At 38.9% G+C, this 26,591-nt stretch overlaps 2 protein-coding genes across 4 annotated transcripts in view; both read right to left on the bottom strand.

Annotated features, from left to right (window-relative positions):
* Positions 1–525: 525 nt before the first annotated feature.
* LOC124871788 lies at positions 526–14,665 on the bottom strand. Its single transcript, XM_047371356.1, has 12 exons — positions 14,509–14,665; positions 13,866–14,382; positions 6,551–6,665; positions 5,447–5,593; positions 4,183–4,269; positions 3,974–4,061; positions 3,749–3,885; positions 3,511–3,657; positions 2,359–2,445; positions 2,011–2,086; positions 1,805–1,881; positions 526–981 (listed from the first exon to the last, which is right to left on the bottom strand). The coding sequence occupies exons 2-12, from the start codon at positions 13,958–13,960 to the stop codon at positions 850–852; spliced, it is 1,188 nt and encodes a 395-aa protein (XP_047227312.1). The 5' UTR covers positions 13,961–14,382; positions 14,509–14,665; the 3' UTR covers positions 526–849.
* A 1,702-nt stretch (positions 14,666–16,367) lies between these two features.
* The window catches only part of ttll10 (tubulin tyrosine ligase-like family, member 10), a 13,526-nt gene continuing 3,302 nt past the window's right edge, over positions 16,368–26,591 (bottom strand). For 2 of the 3 annotated variants that reach the window (XM_047377962.1, XM_047377945.1), the window contains 10 exons: positions 26,354–26,504; positions 26,093–26,250; positions 25,895–26,015; positions 25,171–25,274; positions 21,992–22,178; positions 21,609–21,780; positions 20,395–20,535; positions 18,608–18,724; positions 18,439–18,532; positions 16,368–16,994 (listed from right to left, as the gene is read on the bottom strand). In XM_047377962.1, coding sequence (XP_047233918.1) covers positions 16,582–16,994; positions 18,439–18,532; positions 18,608–18,724; positions 20,395–20,535; positions 21,609–21,780; positions 21,992–22,178; positions 25,171–25,274; positions 25,895–26,015; positions 26,093–26,250; positions 26,354–26,504 — 1,658 coding nt within the window. In that variant the 3' untranslated portion in view covers positions 16,368–16,581. The remainder of the gene's footprint in view (positions 16,995–18,438; positions 18,533–18,607; positions 18,725–20,394; positions 20,536–21,608; positions 21,781–21,991; positions 22,179–25,170; positions 25,275–25,894; positions 26,016–26,092; positions 26,251–26,353; positions 26,505–26,591) is intronic. The other variant, XM_047377954.1, reaches the window with a different exon arrangement.

Below are 26,591 nucleotides of genomic sequence, written 5' to 3'. Positions count from 1 at the left end.
GATTCGAACTTCACAAATCCTAATTTATACATCTAACTGCTACAGAAATGCTACATACTGAGCTTTGACTAACTGTAGCTAATCTCAGTCAGTGTGAACAGTTCTAAATGTAGAGCAGCCCAGTCTAACTGAGCTGAGATCTTCTAATGGACCACTATAATCAGCTCTTCCAGTGGCACATGAAATGTTCTGGGTTTTCTGTCAAATTGATGTTTGTTGTAATTTCAACTGTTGCTGTAGCAGCATGCATATTTATAGTCCTCCAGATTTTGATGTAAATGTATTTTACTGTAGATGGTGTCATGTATAGAGTTAGAACTTGTTTTTCTTCCTTTTTATGACTGTAATTTATATGCAGAAACAATTGCAACACTATCACTTTCACAGGTGCAAGTTTTTTATCCTGATACCATTATCAATATGACCCCTGTAATACACTGGAATTCTGCACACTACTGTAAATGTTTTGACTCTGAGATAAATACAGATATTTGTATCATGTTGTGAGCAGTAAGTGACTCTTTCTTCCATTAAAAACAGTTTATTAGTAAAGAGCTACATACAGATATGTACAACTTTTTCAGCCCTAGCTTTCTGCTCTATATATCTGATATCACTGCAGCTATGTTCTGTTCTTAAAACTGGATCATGATCTGCTTTCAGTCTGCCCAAAGATAAAATAGAGATTCATCCGATTCTTAGAAATGATCAAATCACCCAACTATATCCAAAATAGGACAAGAACGTTCCCCACTTCATGTCATCATATTCTGGCAAATATCAAAGTAATAAATACTTTTTTTACATTTGGATTTACATTTACAGTAAACTTTTTCCTCAGTTCCTGAGTCAGTCTCGCGCGTTGATGTGACACTGGTCGCCTGCTAAGATTTGCTCCTGGGTCTCCTTCCTGTTTCTCTGCAGCTTTGGCATTAATGGAGGAGGTGGCTGACTCATGATAATGTGGCTTTCTCTGTCTGGCTGTGGATCGGAGATAAAAAAAAAACTGTTTCTGCAAAGGCAACTTTGACGAATATGTCAATGTTCCAGGAAAAATATAATAAGCATAAGTTACTCAGCAAAGACAGCAAAAGAACTCAAACACAACAGGAAGGCCTTCCGCAATCTGCCTTTAAAAGTCCTTGTTTGCTAAAACCAAAAACTGCAATAAAATAAAGATTTGGATTTTGTTCTGTTGACTAACATAAAACAGCAGCTACATTTTTTACAGTCAAAACTGGAAAATAGCAGAATGTTTCCTGGACTGATGAGTCTTGATTTCAGCTGCAAATAACACATGGCAGGTTGAGAATTTAGCAAAATGTCATTATGTCCAACCCCCTTATGACCACAATGTACCGTCTTCCGATCGCTATTCTAGCAGGATAATGCACCATGTACCAAAGCTTAAACCATTCAACCGTTTTCTTGAACATGTCAATGGGTTCACTATACTCCACTGGTCTCCACAGTCACCAGGTATCAATCCATTAGAGCACCTTTGGGATGTGATGGAGTGGGAGCGTCAAATCCAACAAATCTGCAGCAGCTGTAAAATCCTAGAATGTCAATATGACCCAAAATCTGTAAGGAATCTTTGTGGTACCTTGTTGAATCTATGCCATGAAGAATTAAAACCATTTAAACAGTATCTGACGAAGTGGCTGGTCAGTAAATACTTCCCCCAATGGAGTTGAAATTATTTCACGTAACTCTGCGAAGCTAACTCATGATTCTTTGTCCATCAAATCTTTTATACTTCCTTGACAAGATGTTTGATTTTAGAAACACAACAAAGTCTAACCTGCTGTAGGTAAAAAATCCAGGTCTGATAATCCTCCACAGAGGTGCAGGAGACCTGCAGCTGCTCCACCAGCTCCCCTACAGCAAAAACAGCCATTCTATTAGGTCCGGCAGCACACTTGTTGGTTTCCCATTCAGGCAAAATGGTAAAAACAAAAACAAATTGGTTTCTACAAAAAAAAAGCATTGTGTTTTTGAAGTGTTAACCTCTCAGATCAAACTCCAGCCGTCCAGGAAGGGCTGAACGCTCCACTGCTTTGATGCTGTGTCGAGCCAACCTGCCCTGTTAAAAACAATATGCAAAATACAAAGGAGATTGGGGAACATATGCAGTTCATTCATTTTTAATCAAACATTCCTGGAAATATTCTTGATTTTAACAGTTTATCAAAGAAAAAAAATTCAGGCAGCAGGTTTGAGCTGGAAAATATTGCCCCAAAAAATGTGTTGTGTTAAAAAAACAAAAACTGTAATGATTACTTTCACACAAATCTGTGTCACAGTGGTTCAGAAGCCGTTATTATGGGTTTTCCCCTGAGAGACATTATACAGTACCTCATATATTACATTCAGCCGCTTGCTGTCCACAGAAAGCAGCAGGACATCTTGAGGAAAGAGAACCATCAATCTTTCTTGGAGACCCTGCAAGAACAAAGCCCACAATGTCTCCATTAATTAACAACTGCCTAAGACAATATTTTTTAGCCAGCCTTATGGATCGTTCACTGTTTCTACACAAGAAATATTATGCAACTCAAAAATGTACCTGAGGGGAAAATACATTTAATCCACCCTATTAAACAATCTGTTTTAATGTGCTCACATTTAAATTTTATGTTTTTCCATCATTTCTGCTTGTAAAACCAAAATCACAGGCTAATGTATGAGGCATTTTGAAGTAATATAAGGAACAATCAGGGGAGTAGCAACAGTCTGAGCAGAGAAGAGGGAGTAGTTCAAGCTTCATTATTGTTGTTGACAGTTTCAGCTTTTAGTCAACAGGAAATCTGACTTCTTTAAGAGAAAAAATGTCTACTACCATAATGCATGTAACAGTAGTGTCCAATAGTGCTGGGCATTAGGTACAGCTGAAACCAGATGCTTACATACGCTGTATAAAAAATATAATCTGACATTAAAATCAGACTAAAGGTTTTCCTGCTTTAGTTCACTTCCTTAGCATATGGTAAAGTTACCTTTAAACTGTATGACTTGGGTGTACCATTAGGGGGCTTCTCACAAGTGTTTTGCTTGAATTTTGACACATTGCTTCTGACAGAACTGGTGTATCTAAGTCAGACTTGTAGGCTGCTTGCAAAACCTTTTCAGTTTGCTGCTTCCACCTCTTTACATCACAGTTGATTATGTTAACAGGCTTGCAGGTTTCAGGCTTTTTCCATCAAAATCATTCTCAGAGGCTAAATGAATACACATGCTTATACATTTTGATGTAAAATAATGCCTTCTTAATATTTTCTCCTTTGAACAACAACCCTCTTTTTTTTTAATGTGCTTTTATCGTATAGTTATTGGTGTATGAGACACCTGATTGGTCATATTGATTATCACACAGACAAGCTTCTTTTGTTGGTCTTCCTACAGTGTTTTACAGCATGTGAGTGGTTATTGTAGAGAAAGAGAAAATACTTTTTTTAAATTATAGTAATAACTAATAATTTTATCAATAAAATAAAATAAAAAAACTACCTGTCTTTGAGTGTTGATGATGTGAACAATAGAGATGTATGCAGGTGGACCCATGTGCTGTATAGGCGAGCCCTCCCAGTTCCATATGGGAGCCTGCAGTAAATATTTTTTCAGCTCCTCTCTTTTCCAATGTTCATCACAAGGCAGCTAGTAGAAAAAGATATAAGCAAAGTGTTAGCTGCACAGCTCCAGTCATGCACAGCTGTAACCAGATGTACAACACATGTGGAAACATTACGAGATAAGAAAGAGCACAGTGGGAGGGACTCATAGGTTGCATCATGGACTTGTATCTCCTGTCTTCTATGTGCTGCATCCATTTCTGTAACTCTCCTGCACTGGCACATATAAACACCTTAGAGTCAACCATTGGACCTGGATGGACAATAGAACAGGATAGATCAAATCTAGCAATTTACATTGTTGTGCCACACCTTTGCTGAGATTAGGAATTTCCACTCACTGCTGATCTCAAACGTGTGTGTTGAAAGTGACACACCCGGCCCCAGGGATACGGCTCGGAGAGACAGCCCAGAAACAGGAAGAATACCCTGCCAGATAAGAAAAGGCACACTTTGAGTGATGTATATTGGCAGCATTTGGTAACTGCACATCTTTCAGCAGACTGAGATGGCCAGTTAAAAAGTAGTTTGCAAACAACATATAGAATACCTCATATATGAAGTCTTCTCGGGGGTGGTCCAGAGACAGGATTAAAAGGTGAAAAGAAAACAACAACAGGAACCGTTCACTGGTTTCCTGTCAACACAAATGTGGCAGAGATATAATCTGCTTTCTATTCTTGGTCCTGTTCTGCCTCAGCAGTGAGCAATAAAATAACAGTACAAAATATAGAATGACTAGTATGTGGAATACAATATTAAAATAAGCTGTACTATGAATAAATGCCTCATAGAAAACATATTAGAATGTTGTACAATTTGACTAGTATCTAAAGCAGTTAATTAAAATACTAAAACTGTAAATACAGACGCAATACATTAAAATGCTTTTAATAGATGTGTATTTTATACAAGATGCATAATTGTTTTTTAAAGATTGTAGAACATTTGTTTAGCTGTGTAAAAAATCTCACATTAAGAATTTATTATTTAATTTTTTTTATTATTGCCGGCACCAATTTTGGAATCCTTAAATACCTAGTTTACATTAAATTAAGTATTTTTCATTATATAATTTACTTTCTAAAGTTGATCAGAGTTTATAGAAAATTTTAAATAGTAACCCAAGATTTCCTGTTTCCCTAGGTTATAAATGTGATGTGAAACAGAGGTTCATTTCTTTTAGCCATTCCTTAAAATGGGAAAAGCAAGAAAACATGCCATTCAAGGAAGGCAGACCTGTACTGATCTTCATGACATCCTATTCTTAGTCTATAAGGTCCAAATTCTTAATGGACCCCCAGTTGCCAGCAATAGCAGCTTTAACTATTCTGTAAACATCTTCCACAAGGTTTAGGAGTGTGTTCATAGTTAGATGAGAAAACCAAAATTGCTGTCTTTGCTCTAATTTATCCCAAAGATGTTCAAGGTTGTTGAGGTCAGGACTCTGTGCAGGACAGTCAATGTTCTCCACACCAGACTTTATACATCTGCAGCCATGGAAGCAATTCAAAAACCAGAAGTCATTGATTTGGTGGAGTGACCAAATACGTTTGGCAAAATAGTGTATTTATCTTGCCACTACTCACAGGGAGGAGGATGAAAAGAGAGGTACAAAATATATCAGGTAAATCTTTGTAGCTCATTAACTGTTGCATTTTTTACAATGTGGGATTATGTTGCTGCAATAAAAGATCATTTGATTTTATGGCTTTTTGCAGTTGTTTGCCAGGGGTCTAAGGCAGAAGGCACATATGTCACAATTAGGTGAATGATTTTAATCCCAGTGTTGTCTTAATATTTTTCCATGTTACCTGTGTGTAGTTGTTGTAGAGAAACACCACAGAGGAGTGGATGACCTCTCCGTAAACATGAGCAGGTTGGCCCTCCCAGCCCCTGATTGGCTGCTGAGAGTAAATCCTGTGGTGAAGCTCATCTCTGCTCCTGCCCCACAGCACCACCTACAGGCAAACGAAAGTGTTGGCAAATAACTCCTGAACAAAGCAAGCAACATCAGACATATTTCTTTATTTTCTCGCATTATAGGAGTAAATATTTTTGTCTTCTGAAGATTTCTTAAAGCCAAAACAAGTTTTCTTTGCACAGAACAATTACACCAGACTATTCTATTCTAATCTATTTTAATTCTATTCTATTCTCATATTTTCAATCGAGTATCAATTCTTCAGCAGTTTTCATTTGTTTGTTTCTTTGTTTTATAGACCACTTCACTCTAAACTAACGCATTTTTAAGTAGAAAAGTGCCCTGCGGTCAATGTACAATCAATGTGTCTACACACAGGGGCAGTTGTTGAAATGGTTGTTATGGCTATCCACCCAGGGTGGCATGACCTGCAGGAGGCCATGAACAAAAAAACTGAACAAGCAAGTTTTTCTATTGCCTATTTGACTGAGAATGAGGCTCCAGACTGTCTTCAGGGGGCCACTGAATGTAGACATAACATACAACTTAACAATAAACAACTGTTTAGAGTTACTGTCAGCCTGCCTTACAGACACAATGTTGTCTAGACCCAAAATTATATAATAATATTATATATCATAAAAAAGCAGCCAAAGTAAACTCCAGGACACCATTTGAAAGCCTGAACAATTGTTGATCAATGACACTTTTAAAGATTACAAGTCTTGTTCATGCATAAAAAATAAATATAACGAATAGAGGGGATAGAAATAATAAGTGATTGATATCTGTTTTTTTTTTTTATTTTAAGTCAAAAAAGGTTTTTTCCTGTAGAGTTTTCTTTATAAGCAAAGACTGAATGCAGAGTATCTCCCTTTTTTACACACAGCACATGTCAGAAAATTGAAAATGTTTTTCTGCCTGAACAACAAGAAGTGTTAAAATATCTACTGAAACATTTGCCACACAGACTTAAAAAAACTCCGACCCTGACCTCCTTTTCCAGGTGTTGTACTGAGGCTCTGCATTGTGGCTGTGGTGGTAGCTGCTGCTCATCTCTGCTGTTCCTCACCGACAGCTGAACCTTGTTTTCGCTCAGACTCCATACACTGAAAACACACACGCACAAACAGGAATCGGAGAGTTCAGTCAGACAGATGCATCACGTAGCAGCTGCCGGTGCTGAGCGTGCTACAGCTCAGTGGTTTGCTCTGTGTCCTCACTGTAGGATGCTTGGTGTTCAGTCAGCTTTGCTGCTGCAGGCGCAGTGTGAATCCCAAAGTGATAGTGGCTTTAAGTGTCAGAAATGCAACAGAACTGTGAATGTGTGGGTGTTTTTTCTTGTGAAATATGCAACCTTCAGCTCGCCATAGCCTTGTTGCTAATAGGAAGATAACATAAAGATTAACAGTATTAAAACCTAATGTTAACAACATGTCTGAGCACCCCCAACCTCTCCTCTTTCAGCCAAGTCTAATCAGATTATGAAAGACAGAGGGGAGACAGACCGGCTGCTTATGTGTTCCAGCAATTTGTAGCGTTATCCTCTAATAATAATGACTCTCAAGTTAAAACATACCCACTAAATTTACCAAATACAGTTATTGTCAAAGCAATACAAGCAAAATAGTATACAGCAACTTGAGACATTTCTCTTAGCTCATTTAGTATGTTTGTGCAAAACTTGATCAAAAAGATACAGTGTTTTGTATGCCATCATATATTATTGGTATTTTATGCAACAAAGCTTAACAAAGTAGTGCATAATTGTGAAGTAGAAGAAAAACGGTACATGGTTTTTATATTTTGTTGTGAATAAAAATAAGACATATGAGTACACACTCTTATTCAGCCCTAAGAGGCAATACTGTGCAGAAACACTTTTTGCTGCAATTAGCTGTAAGCCATGTCTCTGTTAGGGTCACAGATTCTCATCTGGATTTAGGTCTGAACCTTGACTAGGCCATTCTTGATATGCTTTTATCTTATAGGTTTGGCTGTATGTTTAGGGTCCTGCTGGAAGGTAAACCTCTGCCCCAGTCTCAAGTCCCATGCCGCCTTTTGCAGGTTTTCTTTCAGGATGGCTAAATATTAAAGCACTATCCATTTTTCCATCAACTCTGACTAGATTCCCTGTCCCTGATGAGGAAAAAGCATTCCCATAGCATGATGCTGCCACCATCATATTTCACCATGTTGATGGAGTGCTCTGGGCGATGTGCAGGGTTATTTTTCTACAACACATATTGCAATGTTTTGCACGTAAGCCATAAACTTTAATGTTTGTCCGATCTGACCACTTCTCTAACATAGTTCCTGTGTCCCCTACATTATACTCTTTGCAAACTGTAAAGCCACACTTGCCAAACATGGGTCATTTTATTTCCAATTCCCAATAGCGCCACCCTGTATTGGTCTATGCCATAAAATCCCAAAAGCATATTGGAAGTTGTGGTTATGTGACCAAAAGTTGAAAGGATATGAATATTTTTTCAAGGCACTATAAAAACACAACATAGATGCAATAGCATAATGTTCCTAATCTTAATAGCAGTTCAGCATTTTAATAGCTTGAGACAAAAAGATGTGTTGCCGTCTGGTGGTACTGCTTTTGATGCTGCAGTGCCATTTTATCTATGGCAGTTTTTTAAAAAAAGGCATGGAGAAGGAATGAAAAGTCTCTGACAATGTTCAGAGTTCCTGCAGTGGCTCTGAAACGGATCTTGGGCAGAAGGCAGGGGCGGTCCAAGAACCCTTTCATCTCCCTTCACTGTGCTCTGCAGGGCTCTCTTATCTGAAAATACAGCAGCTGGTGTTCCATGCTGAGATGAAGAACATCAACACACTCTGAACCACGGCTCTGCAGAATGGTCTAAGGAAGGTGGGAGTGATGCCTGTTTCAGATTTCTCAGAGAGTAAGGTTTCTGCTAGGCCCATTTCACCATCCCCGAAGCAGCTGAAGGGAAACCAAGCTCTACCCACCGACCTCTTGCTATACTTATCTCAGCAAGATTACATGGTCAGTACATTGTCCTCATCGATTTCCACCAGAGAGAAACAGAGAGAGACCAGAGAGACAGGAATTTGTGCAAGTGAAAAAGGCTGAATGTTTCTAGGAGGAGCATGCCAACCAGCTCACAACTTAAAATGACCAGTACATAGGTTTTAGAATCAAGGACAAAGTCAGACTGAAGCACTCTGCAGTGTCGTCAATGAGATACAGAGGCAACAAGGAGAAGAGATAACAACATTAGTGAGGAGCTTTAATGGGAAGTGCTCCCAGAACTTTCGCATATCTTTTTTTCTGAAGACCTTTCTTCTTATTCGCCTTATTCTTGGCATTTCATGACAGTTTCCAATGCTGAGTTATTGTTTTTACTGTAAGTTTCCCTTTTTACAAAATAATTCAAGCAACAAAAGCAAAGAAATCATGATGCTATAATGTTTGTATGGATTAGATTTCTGTAGTGTGTATGAAACATCAAATCTGACTTTCCCACACATTTAACTTCACCCAAAGCTTTTCAAAATATCTCTGCAGTGATTTAAGATCTGGCCAAATTTAGCATTTTCCGTTCCATGCCGATGGCATCAAGTTTGCAATATGTAATGTTAAGAGCTTGCAATGCATCTTTAATGTGTTCGTTCATGTTGATTAGATTCAACATTCATTCTTGTATTTAGATTACTCTTTTGGATTCCTGTGTTAGATGTTCTAGTTTGTGTGTTTTGATCTGGTTCCTCCCTGTTTATGTTCCTTAGTTAGTCCCATTTTTTACTTTTTCTGTCCACTTAGATGTTTTGTTATTCCCCTGAAATCCATGCTCATCTGTATTATTTACCTCCAACCTTCAGTTGTCTTACATTCTCTCCCTCACCAGCTGCTCCAGATTTTTCCTGATTAGCTCCCATTGTTCATCGGTACATTCTCCACCCTACTCCAGTATTTTTACTCTCTGGTTTTCATTTTTCTCCAGTGGTACCTCCTGGCTACCACCTGATCCATGTCCTTAGACCTGCCTGGGGTCTCATGTCCTGCCTACACCTGTTAGTTTATTTGTTTATATTATTAAAGCATTATTCTACCATGCTGCTCCTATGCTCTTGTCTGCAATTTGGTCCTGTAAAAACCTCTTGTCATGTCAGAATGATCTTATTTTGCCAAATCAGAAACATTTGGTTGAGACCTGCACCGTGGTGCAGTTGGTAGCACTGTTGCCTTCCAACAAGAAGGTTCTGGGTTCTGGGTTCAACTCCTTACTGGGAGTCTTTCTGCGTGATGCTTTGGTTTCCTCCCACGGTCCAAAAACATGACTGTTTTTGTCATGTCTTTCTGAATTGGCCTTAGGGGGGAATGTTTGTTCTGTATGTTTCTGTGTTGCCCTGCAATAGACTGGGGACCTGTACATGGTCTACCCTGTCTCTTGCCCGTTGACTGCTGGAGACAGGCACCAGCTGCTCTGTGACCCACTGTGGAATATGCAGTATAGCAAATGAATGACTTTTGATTAATGTGTGAAAGCCTGAATGTGATAAAACGTCTAAATGAACTGCCTTTCTCTAGCCAAGGAGAGCTGAACAATAAGTAACATGGTCATTTTGATTGAAAGAAAAACGTAATTTCAGTACTAAAGGTAATTCTAGTTACTTCCAGTCAGTTTGCACCTTTGCCAGTTAGTTTCCTCATAAACTTACCTGATTACTACCTTTCTATGCAGGGGAAGAACTGAATAGGAAACCCACTTATGAGCAATAGAACTACTTTTAACATAAGATATGAACCTTGTTTTCGGTTATGATAGATGTGTAGCTGTATAGGAGCTCCTAGACATGCTTAAAGTGAAAGATACACTTTAAACTTACCCACAATACTTCTGATGATTAAGAAAAATTATTAAAATATTGATTTTACGGTAATATTTGCATTTTTAATAAGTAATCCCATCTAAAAGAATCAGGGACTGCCCCATTCGAGCTAAATACTCACTAGCCAGAGTTCCATATGAAGATTTTCTACAAAAACTAAAATCAAAACTGTAAGTCTGAAATCAGCCTGCAGTCATAGCAATGAGTCTGTTGATGGTATGGCAGCAGACCTTCGAAGTTTCAACAGCAAATCAGACACTTGTTGCCTCACATAAACCCTATAAAACAAGTGAATGTAGAATGCTTCTAAAACATGTTGGTGAGGAAAACAAGCAGAGCCTAAACTGTGGCTTCCTGAGTGGAAGAGGTTAAGAGCCCTGGGGATTTTTTGAATGTTTTAGTTTTTCTTTGTAAATACCACTTCCTTTTTAGAAATTTTCATTATGACAAACACTAACATTGTGCAAAAGAGAGACAGCTTGTAAATTCATGTACTTTATCTTAAATACCAGATTGTTTTTTCTTTAATATTAAAACCACAAGTGGCCTTTATTTTTCTTTTCTTTTTTTATTGATTTGAGAGGAAATGGGGTGGAGAGAGAGAGGGGAAGAGACATGCAGCAAAGACCCGAACCCGTGACATGCTGAGTCGAAGACTAAGGCCTCCTTACATGTGTCGCACACTCTATCCTTGCACCACCATCACATACAAATACCAGATCATTTTTTAAACTTTTATTGATGTCTGTTGCTTTTATGGCCACATAATGCTATTAATTCTTAGAAATAATGGTAATGAGATTGACTGAAGTGACAAAACCAGCCTAACATGGTGATCAGGTATGATTGTCAATTACAGACACTGTGGATTTGACTAGATACTTACTTCAAAGCACGCATAGCATTTTTTTGAGCCAGACATTTCCTCCTAACAGACCCATCTGTGTGTATGTTGTAGTCTTGAATGACCAGCTGCTTTAAGTGGCATTAATTAAACAACCCATAAGGAGCTGTAGTTCCTGTTTGTGATTAGCCTCCTGTTAATCCCAGCTGCCTCAGACTGAGCGAGGATTTGTCCAGCCCTAAACTTTGCATTAAACCTCTCCACACTCTTGTCTCGCAGTAATCTGCTAATCATATCAGTGACGCCTCACCAGCTTGGAAGATCGAGCTGAGGGGACTGGAATCATTAAATTTGTCTGTCTAATTCGTCTGCTGCCTGCTTATAGTTAAAATATTATATCATTGCTGATATCATGAAACAGATGAAACAGATTATATATTTATGCCTCACTAAAGACCGGCAAACTTTTCTGACTTGAAATGTGTCCTGGCGCACTGAATAGTCTTTATACCTCTTGAATCTTTTTATATTTTTTTCCTGTTACAACCACAAAGTAACAAAATTGTTAAATGGAAGGAGCATGATTCATGGTTTTTGTCTTTTATAAATAAAAAATCTGAAAGGTGTGAGGTTGATCTGTGTTCAGCACCCCAATTCAATATTTTATTGAACTTCATTTCACTGCAATCAGCTGCAAGTCTTTTGGAGAATGTCGCTACCAGCTTTGCACATCCAGAGACTATAATTCTTTGCCCATTCTTCTTTGCAAGATAGCTCAAGCTCAGTCATATTTGAGGGAGAGTTTCTGAAGGCATATGCTTCCAATTCTTGTCTCCAATTCTAAGTTGTATGTAGGTCTAGACTTTGACAGGCTTTTCTAACACATGAATATGCTTTGATCCGAACCATACAATTAAACTCTGGCTGTATGCTCAGGATCATTGTCCTACAGTAAGGCAAGCCTCAATCCCAGTCTCAAATATTTTGCAGCTTCTAATAAGTTTACTCCACACACTTTCCTGTGACCAACTTCCCTGTCCCTTTTAAAGAAAAGAATCTCCACACCATGATGCCACCACCACCTTATTTCACTGTGGGGACTTTGTATTCAGGGTGATGTGCAGTGTTACTTTTCCATCACGCATAGTGTTTTGCATGTCGGCCAAACTGTTTAGTTTTGATCTCATCTGACCAGAGCACCTATTTCCACACGTTTGCTGTGTCACCCACATGGCTTATGGCAAACTTTAAACTGGACTTCTTATAGCTTTCTTCAAACAATGGCTTGCTTCTTGCTTCTCTTCCCTTAAAGCCAAATGTGTGCAGTCCACAACTAAGACTTGTCCTGTCTCCAGATTATTCACCTGAAGTGTTTATTTTTGCCGCTCCCTTAGCATTCTCCTTACCCAGCCTGCCAGTTTAGGTGGACTGCCATGTTTGCTGTTGTGCCATACTTTCATTTTTAGAAGATGATTGAACAGTGCTCTATGAGATTTTCAAAGCCTGGGATATTGTTCTAAGAGCCTGCTTCTCTAAAACCTTGTCCCTGAGCTCCCTGTCCCCTTCCTCACTAAAACTAAGAAAGTTGAGCACATCACCACAGTTCTAAAGTCCTTACACTGGCTCTCTGTATCTCAGAGAATAGACTTTAAAATACTTAAAGATTTATTGTCAATGTACCAGCCTCCTAGACTACTCGGGCCCTCTGGTTCTAGTCTACCCAGAATCAGAACAGCATGCAGTTCTTATCCTCCACTAATCTGGAACAAAACTGCAAAAATGCTAAATCCCTGATTTCTTCTAAATCAAAGGTAAAAACCTATTTGGTTAGATTCGCCCTTGAAAGCAGGGTTTTAATTCAGGTGTTTTAAAAATACTTCAAGATGAATATTTAAAGTTTTCCAGCACAAAAACATTTTTTTACACCTATGCAATCAAACTGACTTTAACTTCCATCTAATGTTATTTTGCTTTAAGGATGCAAAATAGTGTTGTATGATATTATCTACACAAGGGTGAACAACTTAAGGGAAATAGCAAATAGTGAGCTGCATCCAAAACTGAAAGTCTTCTGACAAATTACAAAAAATCTTGAAGCTTTTAATTTTTTTGAAAAAAACAAATTATTAAAAATTCAGACCCATCTACGAAAAACAGTCTGATTTATCTTTTTTATTGGAGGAAAAAAACATAATTCTGGTCCTACCCGATTAATGTAATTATAGTTTCAAGCGGTTTTCAGTATGTTTGAACCTTTAAAGCCACCACTTTATAGTTTAAGCAAGGCTTTGCAGAATATGGAGCAGTTGTGAGAAAACATAGAGAAGTGTCTTTTCTTTTGCCCTAACATTTTAACGTGATGCATTAAATGCCAGCGAAAACCACAGAGGTGGCGTTTTTCAGATCGTGCACTGCCACCACTTCCTCTTCCAGAACTTAGAAAACCATGTTTACAATTTTAATCTAACAGAAAAAGATACAATCTGTCATTGAAATTCACATTAGAGCTACGTTTTATCCTTGCATCTCTCTCTTGCTCCTCTCACTATTTCTGACCAATTAAGAGCCCTAAACCCCAAACCAGTTGCTAGCGTCTTACCCCAAATTGTCTCCAGAAAGTTCCAGCAGTTCAATCTCATCTGGACCCACTTCGTCCACTCCTGTATGCCTCTGAGTCATGCTGCAGCATCCCATGACCAGCGAGGACTTTACCCACTCTGTCCTGTCTCAGCAAGTCGTCCACACACTGAGAACCATCTGCCCAGGCAATCATCCAAGGAGTTTGTGTGTGTGGCACAAATAAAACCAAGAAGACAACTTGAAAATTGGGGTGAGGGGTGTTTGGGTTTAGAAGAGGATATTGTTCACTGGAGAAGAGGTGGGGGAGGCAGACAGAGGCTGATCACTATTTCCCCCTTTCTGGCAGCATGCAGAGCATATTTCCGTAGAGTCCTTAGAACAAAAGGTGTTACGGCTCTTAAAGAGACATTGAAGATAAAAGTGGCAAGCTTTTGGCAAGTCACAGCTCAGAGGTTGTTCCTTCCTGTCAAGAGGCAGCAAAGGACTGAGTCGCTTCCTCACTTTGCTTTTTTGTTTTTCGTACACATGCTGGGGATCTGCTGACACATCACAGTGACAAATAAAAGCTGTTTGTGAGGTTGCTCAGAGACACACTGACCAAATAAAAGATGCACCTCTTCATATTAACACCACAAGTTCATTGATGCTCTCAGAGCCCTTACCAAGAAGCAGGTGGAGGATGAAGCAAACTTGCTGTTGGGAAAGATGCAGTCATGCTTGTCCATGTTTGCCAGCTTCCACTCTGAATGTGGCTTGTCAACTGAGATAATTACAAGTTATGACATGGTGAGGTAAAGACCTGCAGTCAAAACAAGCTGCAACAGCTGTGGAGCGTGAGGTTGAAGGGGATCTTCCTGGTTAGAGGGTTTGCACACAGTCTGCCTAGTCTGTGGAAGGATACCACAACAGGCACAACCTCCAATGCAAATTAGATCACTTGGCAAAATTTACAAACTAGAAGCTGTTTCCAATTGATAAACTAAACAAAAACTAATTGTATTGTCCCACACAGAGGTTTAGGAATTAATGACAAAATGCCACTTTCAGGAACCACTCCAGTCTCAAAATTATTCAACCTCTCCATTAAAATTGCATCTTTAAGTCAAGTCAAGTTTATTTATGTAGAGCTTTTCAGCAACAAGGCACTCAAAGCGCTGTACATAAGGAAAAACATTACAATGGTACAGAAAATCAAACACAGAAAAACAAATCAAATGATATTAATAATCCTTGGGAGTTTACTGGTAAGAGCTGGTTCTAATCCAATCTTTCTAATAGAGGTAATTAGCTCATCAAGTCCTCTGTGGTAAGGAATTCATCCTGTGCTAGAAGAAAAATTATAATATTAATCCTTGAGGTCGCTGGTATGAGGCAGCTTTAGTGCTTTATAGAGCATCCTTTTGCTTATGGCCTACTCCATATGTGATTAATACCCTTTCTGGAAAATCTCGGCCAACTACTCATAGCCAAAGACCTCCAGTTCATTCATATTCTTAGGTTTGCTTAATCAGATTCCACCAGATGTTTTCTATAAAGTTCATGTCAGACAACCGTGAGGTTCGTTCCAGTATATTCCTGGACTTCTGAAATCAAGGCTTAGTTGACTTTGAGATATGGTGGGGGTCCTTCTCCTGTTTAAAGGTCCAATGATACCCATACTTCAGCTTCCTCATTGGTAGTATGACATTTCCCCCCAACATTTTCTGATGCTTGATTGAATCCAGTTTACCTTCCACATACTGTAGTTTTCCAGTACCACTGGAACTAACTTCAGAGCGTTACTGAGCCAACACCATGCTAGAATTTAAAAGCCATGCAGCTGATCTGCAGGCCTGAAAAGTTCCCATTTTGATTGTGGATGAGTAGAACAGAATTTCCAAACCATTTATAAAGTTGTGAGCAAATTGGACCTGACTTTTCCTGTACTTTTTGGTCAGAGTTGCAGTTCAGGCATGAAGCCCTTTAGTATTATTATGTTGCTTTCTGTGGAAGCTAAAACCTCAGTGGCTGCTGCCACCAAGTCTTGCTTCAGGTCTTTTGCAGTCATTCAGGGTTTTTGGCTAACTGCTTCAACCATTATTAGCTTCCTCTTTCTGCCATGTCCAGGTGGCGAAGGCACTTTAACTTTAAACTCGTGAACTATATTTTTTGTACAAGGCAGTTATCTCTTCTCTGATCTGTTTGGCCAATTTTCTTGACTCAGGTATATTTCTAAAATGTAATGAAAAAACATATTTGGCAGTCCAGATATTTGAAGTTTTCTTTCTCAAGCACTCCTCATGCAACTAATGAAGCCCTTGATTGATGCATCCGGTTTACCTGAGACGCCACCTTATTTCTAAATGTGTGCTCTTACGAAGGATTCTGTTCAGGGGGTTTAATTATATTGAGACCACAGTATGTATTAAAAGTCAGACTCAGTTATTGTTGAAAATAATCCTTGTAATATAAGTTTTCTGTTGTTGTGTGATTTGTTTTGACTGTGTTCCTGTCTAATGAAATACAATGAGAATAGGCAACGTTGAGGAAAATAGTTTTTATTGTCGCAGAAAACTTTTCCACCTGCACGTCTCAGACAAAGATCACGTTTTGTTCCATGCATCACAGTTCCTCTTTTATTTTGTTAGCTGATCTGACTCCGTTCTTTTTCAGTTTTTATCAGGAAAGACGCAGACAAAGCTGCAGTCACCCTGGGCCGCCGATGATAACAGAAACATGGTGATCTTTCACTACTGCTAAGTCTTTGGTTGTTTCCCATCATCTGTGGCTGTTAAACAATCACAGCACTGCAGTTGCTTGGATTCAGTCTGACTTGAGGTAATGTGATCTTCCTCTTGACAGTTTTTTAAGCATTCATCCATTGATGTGTTTGGATGAAGAGGTAATGTTACTGTAGCAGTGACTTCAGTCAGAGGATTATCAGGTGGCGATCCAGTCCCCTTTTTGCCCTCTGTCCCATCCTTATGCGTTCTGGGCTCTGTCCTGTGGTTTTTATCGACTATTTTCTGGTAGAACTCACTACTATTGTTCCTCTGGCTGCAGACATGTTCCAAGGCACCATTGTACAGCAGTACAAAGTCTTGCTGACTTGCCAAAGGAAAGGTTTTCTTCCCGAGACGACACTTGTTAAACAGCTCCAAAGTTAAATCTAGACAGAAAAAGCAGTAGAATAAATGTTTAGATCTTTTAACAAACAAAAGTGCCAAGAATGAGAAAACAATCTTATACAAGATGAGTGAAAAACAACTGCCATGTTTTTTGTTGTTTTTTAACTGCTGCATCAATGTGTAATGTTGTGGCCAAATGTTTCGAGACATCACTGACTTCTCTGACTCTGAACATCATTCAATAATAAAGATGTCCCCTGAGCTAACCATAGCCCATCTATTTATAAACTGAGGCTTTTTATCTGTAGTAAAATCTGTTTTATCTTATAAAGACTTGCCATCCGGTTTTACTAAAGCATGAGAGGCAAAAAATGTTCTATTCTAAGTATCGTTTTGCTGCAAGACTTTGGCCAACATTGCAGTTGTTTTTAAATGTTCTATATGAATAAACTTAAACATGAGTTTGAAGATCCTTAATGCTAGCAGTTCATTTTGTGGCAGGCCTAAAACATGTGCAAATGAGGTTTTTGCACAAAATTTTCCTTAACATTTAATTAACTGTATTTTATCTGATTGCTCTTTGAATAGCATAATAAAAACTTGAAGCAACAAAGTTTGGGTAAAACAAGGTTTCTGTCAGTCTCAGATCTTTGGCTATGATCGTTTGAACTCCTTTATATACATTTATATACACTGTAGCATATAGGGATTATTATCTTATGGAAAAACTACAAGTGCCAAGATGCAGAGAAGCAACAACTCGGTCGAAAGGAAGTGAAAACATTCAACGTTCCCCACAAATCTTTCAAAACAAACTTCACTTGAGACAGGTTTATTGTATGTTTAGGGAATTAAAGTCAAAATGTCTTGGTATGTATTCATTACCAGCTCCTTTCTCATGGGAAAATGTATTTAGTGAGATTTTGCCCAAAAAGACAAATTTTCAACAGATGGCCAATAGCTGTATTTAGTGAAGGTGTCAAAGTTAGGTAACTAAGTGTCGTTCTTAAAAACACCACATTGCATTGATAAAGTTAGATATAACTGATTTTTATGTTGTGATGTAAGTTAAACTGAATTAAAGTAACATATTGTTTTTCATAATCCATGTGCAGTAGGCCTTAAATTTAAATTGCAGAAGTTTTACAAGATCCTAAAAAGTCTGAAATTCAACTTGTCTTTTAATCTTAGCTAAAAGCCGTGTCAAACTCTCATTTAGTATTTAAATAAAAAAAGGCTATAAAACAAGCATTTCCCAGTGCAGAGGAACACAAAATTGCACAATTAATTAAAAAAATTGAAATACTCCACTCAAGTGCATGAAGTACATAATTGTACCAAGGTAGAGGAGAATGAAACAGCAGACTAAAAAACATTTAGGAGGATTCACACTTGAGTTATTTAAGTAGTTTAATAAAGAGAACTGTAATGAGTCAACTTGTGCTCATTATATTGTGTTAAAATGTTCATGACTTGCCAACCGACCCAGAGTCTCCACAACAGTGCGGGGAATCACCTCCTTCAGCACCTCGCAGTTTGTGTGTAGAGCTGGATTACAGTTCATCTCCAGCAGCCACACCTAGACGGGCCACATGACGACATGATTAATGAGCATGTTAAGATCCAGGTCCAGCTCAAATGTTTAAAAATCCACCTTGAAGTCCTCGTCAACCATGAAGTCGCAGCCGATCAAATCAAAAAATCCCGGGCGCTGGTTTAACTTTGCCTTGACGGCAAAGAAACACTGAGTCATGATCTGCTGCATGCGCTTCTAATGTATGAAAAGAAAAAATATATCTGTCAGTTAGTCCATACTTCACCATGACTGACAGTAAGTACACATCAGAGTCAGAATCCACTGGGAAAATGTTTCTTGTTTGTGCACAAACAAGAAAGCCGACTTTGGTTTCCCACATACACTCACAACATATAGACATTAAGTATGAATATAAAAACTTGAGTGGAAATAAAATAAAAAATAAGAAGAACAATATGTACAAATATGTGTATTTACACCCAATATTTTTACTTTTCTTTATTTTTAAATGCAGGTTGTGGTGGTGCAAATATGTTTATTTTGTTTGACAGCAGAGCAGCTCGAGCTGTGAGGTGTTCCTTGTTCATCAGAGAGACAGTCTGGGGGAAGAAGCCCTCTCTGTGGTGGCAGCCGTCTGTAATGCCAACCTGAAGGTAAAAGTCTATGTGGGGTTTGCAGAGATGTTTTCTGCCCTTTTCCTGACCCTAGACCTTTACAGGTCCTGAATGGAGGGAAGGTCAGCCCAGATGATGCTCTCTGCAACCTTATTGTTCGTTGCAGTTTGGACCTGTCCTGTTTTGTGGCTGAGCCAAACCACACAGTGATGAATGTGCACAGGACAGACTGAATTATGGCAGTGTAGATGACGACCAGCAGCTCTTGTGGATGTTTGTACTTCTTGAGTTGCTGTAGGAAATACAGTCTCTGCTAGACCTTCTCTCGAACAGTGTCTATGTGTAAGAACCAGCTCAGGTCCCAGGAAAGAGGGGTTCTTCAGCACCAGAAGTGATCCACAGTAGACACAGTGTTGTTGAGGATGGTGAGGGGAGAGAGTCAGGGGGTTGGAGGGGTGGCGGTTGTTCTCCAGAAATCTACCATCATCTTCACAGTTTTGAGGGGGTTTAGCTCCAGATGGTTCTGACCAGACAAGTGGATCAAATGATTCAATGGATGAAAAAAATTGTAAAATTAAGCTTTTTATATAAGGTTACACTAAGACCAATTTCAGTTAGTCATTAGATTAAGGCAGGTGTGTGTTGATCTTGATAAGTCATCACAATGCTATAGTAAATTAACTAGTTGCTTACATTTGCAGCACTTAATCAGCCACCAAGCACGGTGCTGAGGATGTAAGAAAGATATATAAACATTTGCAAAGGTCACTGCTCGGAAACTAAAGCCAAGATGGAGTGTCTTGGGGTCACCAAGCCTCTTCAACAACCATTAGATGCTATCTACATGCCAGGTGGCAATAAATGTTGACGGTTCTGTAAGTGGCTTTCAGTGTTGTTTATAGATCTCATATACTACCTCCCTAATCTAACAACTCTGTGTTGTTATAATGTCAAATTAGCATCCAGATTTATAGGTGAGATGCAACAGCAAGTGTCTAAAAAAACAAATATAGTGTGGTTAACACAACTGCAACATTAACAAAATGTGTCACAATCAAGGTTTAGAGGTCCATTAAAAAAGCTGATTCTAAAAATGGTTTATTGTACCAGATGTGGGTATGGAAAAAAAAATAACATGTAATATTTCCTTTTTAGCAGTAAGATGATGACTCTTCTTACAGGAATGAGCTCATGTCAAACTAACCACATTCTCAATTAGCTACCAGTACAAACTAGCACTTCTGTGCCTGTAATTGGTCCCTGAGAGCTACAGCACACCACAGCCCTTACCGCAAAGGCTCCCAGCACCCAGTCCCTGGACAGACCCTTGGCAACCTGAAACTTGTCATTGACGTAGGTGTTGAAGCTCTCCATAGACCATACAGTGTCCTCCTTCAGCTGGCTGTACAGAGGGTTTTTCTTCTGCATATACTGGAGACAGACAGTAGGGGGACCAGTGACACATGAAACAGAAAGTAGGGGCAGAAATGCCAATTAGTGCCGCTAGTAACTGTTTTTAAGCTCGTTGAATGACTGAGTATTGTACGGATACATGGCACTTTTTGTTTCAGCTCAGCTACACTACCTGACTTGAACATAAGGAAACAGAGAAAGTAATTTTATTATCAGATGAACAATTTCAGCTGTGATGCACTTTAAAGCATGTAATGCTTGAGATGATCATTGTAAGCCTTTGTCTCTTCCATTCCAAAAAAATTGGTCCATTTCTTTAAGATTAATACATATTTTCCAGATTTCTAATGAAAATTCAAGTCATTCAAGCTAACAGCAATTCTGTCTGTAAATGTTAAAACACTGCTCAAAAACTCAAATATTCAACTATCTTTTCGACTTTATACGCACATAAATTCATGTTTGTTAATCATTTAAACAACAGTCTTTCAGATAAACGTGTATCAACTTTTCTTTTTTACATTTTGTCACAAACTTCAATGTATTTTATTGGGATCTTATTTGTTAGACCAAAACAAAGTACCACATAATTGTGAAATGGATTTAACCTTATTTAAACATGGTGGAAGTTCTATTAAGCCCCCTTTACTATAGTCTAATCCCCAAATGAAATACCATGCAAACAATGATCTTAAGACATCATCCAATTAGTAAATAAAATTCACTTGTAAATGTTGTTTAATCTCAGTATAAACCCAACTGTTCTGTGAAGGCCTCAGAGGTTTGTTAGAGAACATTAGTGAAAAAAACAGCACCATAAAGACCAAGGAGCACGGCAGAGAGGACAGGGAGAAAGTTGTGGAGAACTTTAAAGCTGTATCAGATTTTAAAACATTATCACAATATTCCAAACTTCAAACATCTCATGGGATAATGTTTCCTGGACAAATGGGAAATTTCCAGAAACTGAATGACTCTGGAGGTAAAACATGTCAGTGTGTGTGTGTGTGTGTGTGTGTGTGTGTGTGTGTGTGTGTGTGTGTGTGTGTGTGAGTGTGTTTGTGTGTGTGTGTGTGAGTGTGTGCATTTACCTGGTTGGTGAGGTGTGCAGAGAGGTTTTTGGACCTCGGATCATAGACTTCACATGTCAGTCGGACGTATCCATGACGGAAGAAGATCATGTAAGGCGCAGTGCAGGCGATGAGAAGGTAAGAGCGCACGTCAAATTTTCTGTCATTTATTAGAAGTGGTTTCTGAATGTAACTGGGTGAAAAAAATACTGTGAGACATTAGATGCAAAAACTATTTAAAAGGCCACATGAATAAAAAAAAAGTTTGGGGTTCCTGAAATAAGTTTTAGTAATGGAACAATGGGGAAAAGTAGGGAAAGGCATTACAAAAAATGCTTCAACTTGTAAGATAAATAGGTTTTTTTGAACGTTTCATGTACATCAACAACCAGGAGTTCACCCACCGCTGGACAATGTGAGCCTGAGTCTGGCAGTGAGGCGTCCTCCTGTTGGCCTGGCTATCCTCCAGACTCTGCAGCTTCAGTCTGAGTTTGGCCACATCCTGCTGGTTCTTCAGAAGGAAGATCCCTCTCCCCTGGTTCAGACCCGTGGGCTTACAGATCCACATACAGCTCTCAGTGTTCTTCACGCCTGCCACCAGAAACAGAACCACACCAATCACATGTTAACCTGCGGTTACAACCGTTGTTGATGTTACAAAAGCAGTCCTGTATAGAGAATTGTTTATCACAGTATCTCACAAAAGTAAGTACACCCCTCACATTTTGGTAAATATTTTATCATATATTTTAATGGGATGACACTGATATAATTTGAAGTAGTCAGTGTACAGCTTGCATAATAGTGTAAATTTGCTGTCCCCTCAAAATAACTCAACACACAACCATTAATGTTTAAATCGCTGGCAACAAAACTGAGGACACTCCTAAATGAAAAAAAGTCAAACGTTTGTCCAAAGTGTCAATATTTTCACAGGTTGCCACTGGAATCCTCTTCCACTCCTCTATGACAACATGATGGAGCTGGTGGATGTTGGAGATCTTGAGCTCCTCCACCATCTGTTCAAGGATGCCCCATAGATGCTCAATAGGGTTTAGGTCTTAAGACATGCTTGGCCATGCTTCTCTGATTACTCAGTTTGGTTGTGTTCCAAACTTCTTCCATTTCCAGATAATGAATGGGTCCTACCACATTGATTTTTGGGATATTAAATGCCGCCAAATATTTGTTGTATCCTGCACAAGATTTGTGTTTTGACAAAACCCAGTCTCTAAAGATCAATAGCAATATCCTCTGATATTCAGCTGTGAAACCATACATAATATAGACAAGAGATTGCCTTTCCAAATCATGTTCAATAAACTGAATTTACCACAAGTGGACTCCAATTAACTTGTAGAAACATCTGAAGGACGATCAGTAAAAACAGGACATACCTGAGGTCAGGTTTGGGATTGTGAACAGTTAGGTGAATTTGATGGGTTTCTTTTGTGTGTGTGTTAATTTTGCCATTTTGTGGTACAATGTGTATAATTTTAAGAGAACAAATTATTAAAACATTTTTTTAAACATAAAATGTGAAAAGGTAAAGCCTTTTGAATCCTTTCTGGATTTACTGTATTACAGATAACATAAAAAAGTGCCAGTTTTAAATGGGATCTTTAGGGACTTTTTTTCCATCAAGCAAATTCTTCCCATTTCTTCAGCTAAGTTAATGATAAATACAAAAGGTTACAGTTTGATACAGGGTGATGATTTGGGTTTGATATAAAATACTACCTTAGCACCTAAGGTTATTTGTTGGAAACATGACAGTAGTTAATTGACTGAAGAGTGATGCATCTGTCAGGACTTGTGTCAAGTATTTTATTTTTGTTGTTGTTGTTGTTCCTTAAACAAATGACTTGTAAGCAAAGTTAACATACTTAGTTTTTTAGTCCTAGCATTTATTCTGGGCTGCACGGTGGCGCAGTTGGTAGCACTGTTGCCTTGCAGCAAGAGGGGCCTAGGTTCAATTCCCAGCCGGGTGTGTTTTTGCATGGAGTTTGCATGTTCTCCCCGTGCATGCGTGGGTTCTCACCGGGTACTCCGGCTTCCTCCCACAGTCCAAAGACATGCCTGTTAGGTTAATTGGTCACTCTAAATTGCCCTTAAGTGCATGAATAAGTGTGTGCATGGTTGTTTGTGTGTTGCCCTGTGATGGACTGGCGACCTGTCCAGGGTGTACCCCGCCTCTCGCCCATAGACTGCTGGAGATAGGCACCAGCTCCCCCGTGATCCACTATGGAAGAGGCGGTAGAAAATGACTGACATTTATTCTCTGTACTGATCAGGTACAAGGACTGAGGAGAAAAAAAGTGAATGAGCAAAGTAGGAAGGAGTTTGGGGATTTAGGATATTTGCACAATACTTTACTTTGGAAATGTGGAAATACTAAACATATACAGAGAAGTGATGTCACTGAAATACTTTATTTGCTTCTTTCTTTTTTAGTTATAACATCATAATTGTTAATGAGAAATAGTAGCACACTACTACCTGCAAATGTTTGTGTTATTACATAGTAAAGAATGCTTAATAAGTGACTTACACTATATTGCCAAACGTATTGGGTCACACCACCAAATCAATGAATTCAGGTGTTTCAATCACTTCCATGGCTGCAGATGTATGAAGTCTGGTGTGGAGAACCTTGACTGTCCTGCACAGAGTCCTGACCTCAACCTTCTTGAACATCTTAAGGATAAATTAGAGCAGAGGCTGCAATTCTAGTTTTCTCATCTAACTCTGAAGACACTCCTAAACCTTGTGGAAGATGTTCACAGAATAGGTAAAGTTGCTATAACTGGCAACAGTAGGCCCACCAACAAATTGGACCTCATAGATTAAGAATAGGATCTCATCAATGTTCATATACATGTAAAAGTAGAGGGACAAATGCTTTTGGCAGTATAGTATGTAGAGACTTCAATGCAGACAGTTTTATAGATTTAATACTTATGGTTTGCATCGGTTCCCTTTCATCTTTCTTTCTTTCTCTCTTCTCTAACCCCATGAAACCATTCGTCACCCTAAGCTCTAAACCAGCTGTTTGAGTCTTTCTCCTGTTTGCTTAGTGATAACTGTATTTGACAAACCAGTTCACCACTTCTCACAATGTATTTGTTATGAACTAATCAATCTAGACTTTTATGGTCACTTTTATCTCCAGGTTGTAATATGACATTAAAACCCTTTTCAAGTTAGGTAATAACTCTCACAGCTTTGTTCAGAGCAGCAGCGGTGCTGCCTTCAGGTTCTTCTTGTTTTTGTCTCAGCCCTGCCCTCTGCTGACTCATCTCCATGGCAGTAGCATGCTTCCCTCTTGATTTTATCAGGGCCTCATGGGAGGTGAAGTGCATTATTTTCCAACGTTCTCTACCTCTTGATCAAACACTCACCTAGGCAACTGTCGTCCTAACACCGTCAAGAACAAACTTCTTTTCATTGTGAGATTCATTATCAGTCAGGTATGATTAATCGTTTTCAAAGGAGGTCTGCAAACGTGTGGCTGATCCAGTTTAACCAGTGAAGGTTTGTTGTTACAACAGGAAGACAAGTTGCTGTAGATAGGATGTTTTACCTGTTTTACCCTCTTGTTGGGCGAAGTGGGAAAAGAAAACTTCCCTCTCGTCCTTCACATCCAAGCGAAACGTAATAGGAATAAACTCCTCCATTTTCAGCGTTCTGTAAGGTACAATTTGTCAAAAATGAAATCAGCATTAACTTTAATTATTTAAAGAACACAGATATATGCTTTTATTTTTTATGTTTTTGTGGCTTGCACCCAAATTCAGGCCCCTTTTAATCTGATACCCGTAAATAGAAATTGCCTTCAGAAGTCATCTAATTAGTAAACATAGAGCATCTGTGTATATTTTCAATCTCAGTAAAAATACAGCTGTGACATGAAAGGCTCAGAGGTTTGTTAGAGAACATTAATGACTAAACAGCATCGGTGAGACCAAGGAACACAGCAGACTGGTCAGGGAGAAAGTTGTGGAGAAGTTTAAAGCAGGATTGTGTCATAAACCAATATCTCCAGGGTTCAAACATCTGACAGAGAGAGCCATTTAATCCACCTGAAAATTGAATGAATAAGCTACTATAAATCTACAAAGACATGCCTGTCCACCTAAAATGACAGGACTGGCTAGGACAGCATTAATCAGAGAAGCAGGCAAGAGGTAAATCTGGAGGAGCAGCAGAGATCTGCAGCTCAGGTGGGACAATCCGTCAACAAGGTAATTATTAATCGCAAATTGCACAAATCAGGCCTTATTGGTAGAGTGGCCTGTGTAGTTTACCTGCGTCCATGGCCGCATTTGACTTTGCAGCTCGCTCGCTCGAATTGCCGCAGGCTGTTGAGGAGGCCGATTTTAGTGGTGAGAATCTTGTTATTGGGAATCTGGTATACCAAGTGTTTACCTGGAAACAAAACATGTGGACTTTTAATTTTAATAATATTATTATGGCTGTTTAAACTTAGCGTTCATATTATTTACCTTCTCTGAAGTTGCTGTAGTTAGCTAGAGATTTTGTCTCGCACCACTTGAGTCTCAAATCTTCTCTGTGCGTGTTATAAATTCTCCTCCACCCTCTGTTGTCACAGTAGCTGCACACTCTGTAGAAAATCAGCCACATGTGTCCAAGCAAACCAGAACTAGAGGTGACCCTCCAGTAATTAATCAAATGATATCTGGCCTTCTGAGGGCTTTTAATGTTGAATATGATAATATTTTGTATTTTACATATTTTTTACTTACATTTCAGCCCCATTTGTGCCTCCAAAGAAGTAGAATGGCCCAATTCCACGAGGCTCCTCTATCTTCATCTCTTTGTCCTGGTTTGAGGAGGGCAGTAAACCCTTTGGTTTGGACCTTTGGAGGTGGCAGTCCACTTTGCATCCACCTAATGCTTTTAAATATACAGAGAACCCTACGATTGCAGATTTTGACGAATACAGACAGTATTCACAAAAGTACGAATGCCCTTAAAGTTTTT

This window comes from Girardinichthys multiradiatus, chromosome 1 (genome assembly GCF_021462225.1).
Source record: "Girardinichthys multiradiatus isolate DD_20200921_A chromosome 1, DD_fGirMul_XY1, whole genome shotgun sequence".
Taxonomy (NCBI): Eukaryota; Metazoa; Chordata; class Actinopteri; order Cyprinodontiformes; family Goodeidae; genus Girardinichthys; species Girardinichthys multiradiatus.
Note: the sequence above shows the minus strand (reverse complement) of the source record. Positions and strands in the feature narration are given on the sequence as shown.

Excerpts from the sequence above, each read along its gene's own strand:
- LOC124871788 (XM_047371356.1), bottom strand. The coding sequence starts at position 13,960 with ATGGGATGCTGCAGCATGACTCAGAGGCATACAGGAGTGGACGAAGTG. Across the intron at positions 4,270-5,446 it reads TCTACAACAACTACACACAG|GAAACCAGTGAACGGTTCCT; the intron begins GTAACATGGAAA and ends TTGTGTTGACAG. Across the intron at positions 4,062-4,182 it reads GAGAAGACTTCATATATGAG|GGTATTCTTCCTGTTTCTGG; the intron begins GTATTCTATATG and ends CTTATCTGGCAG.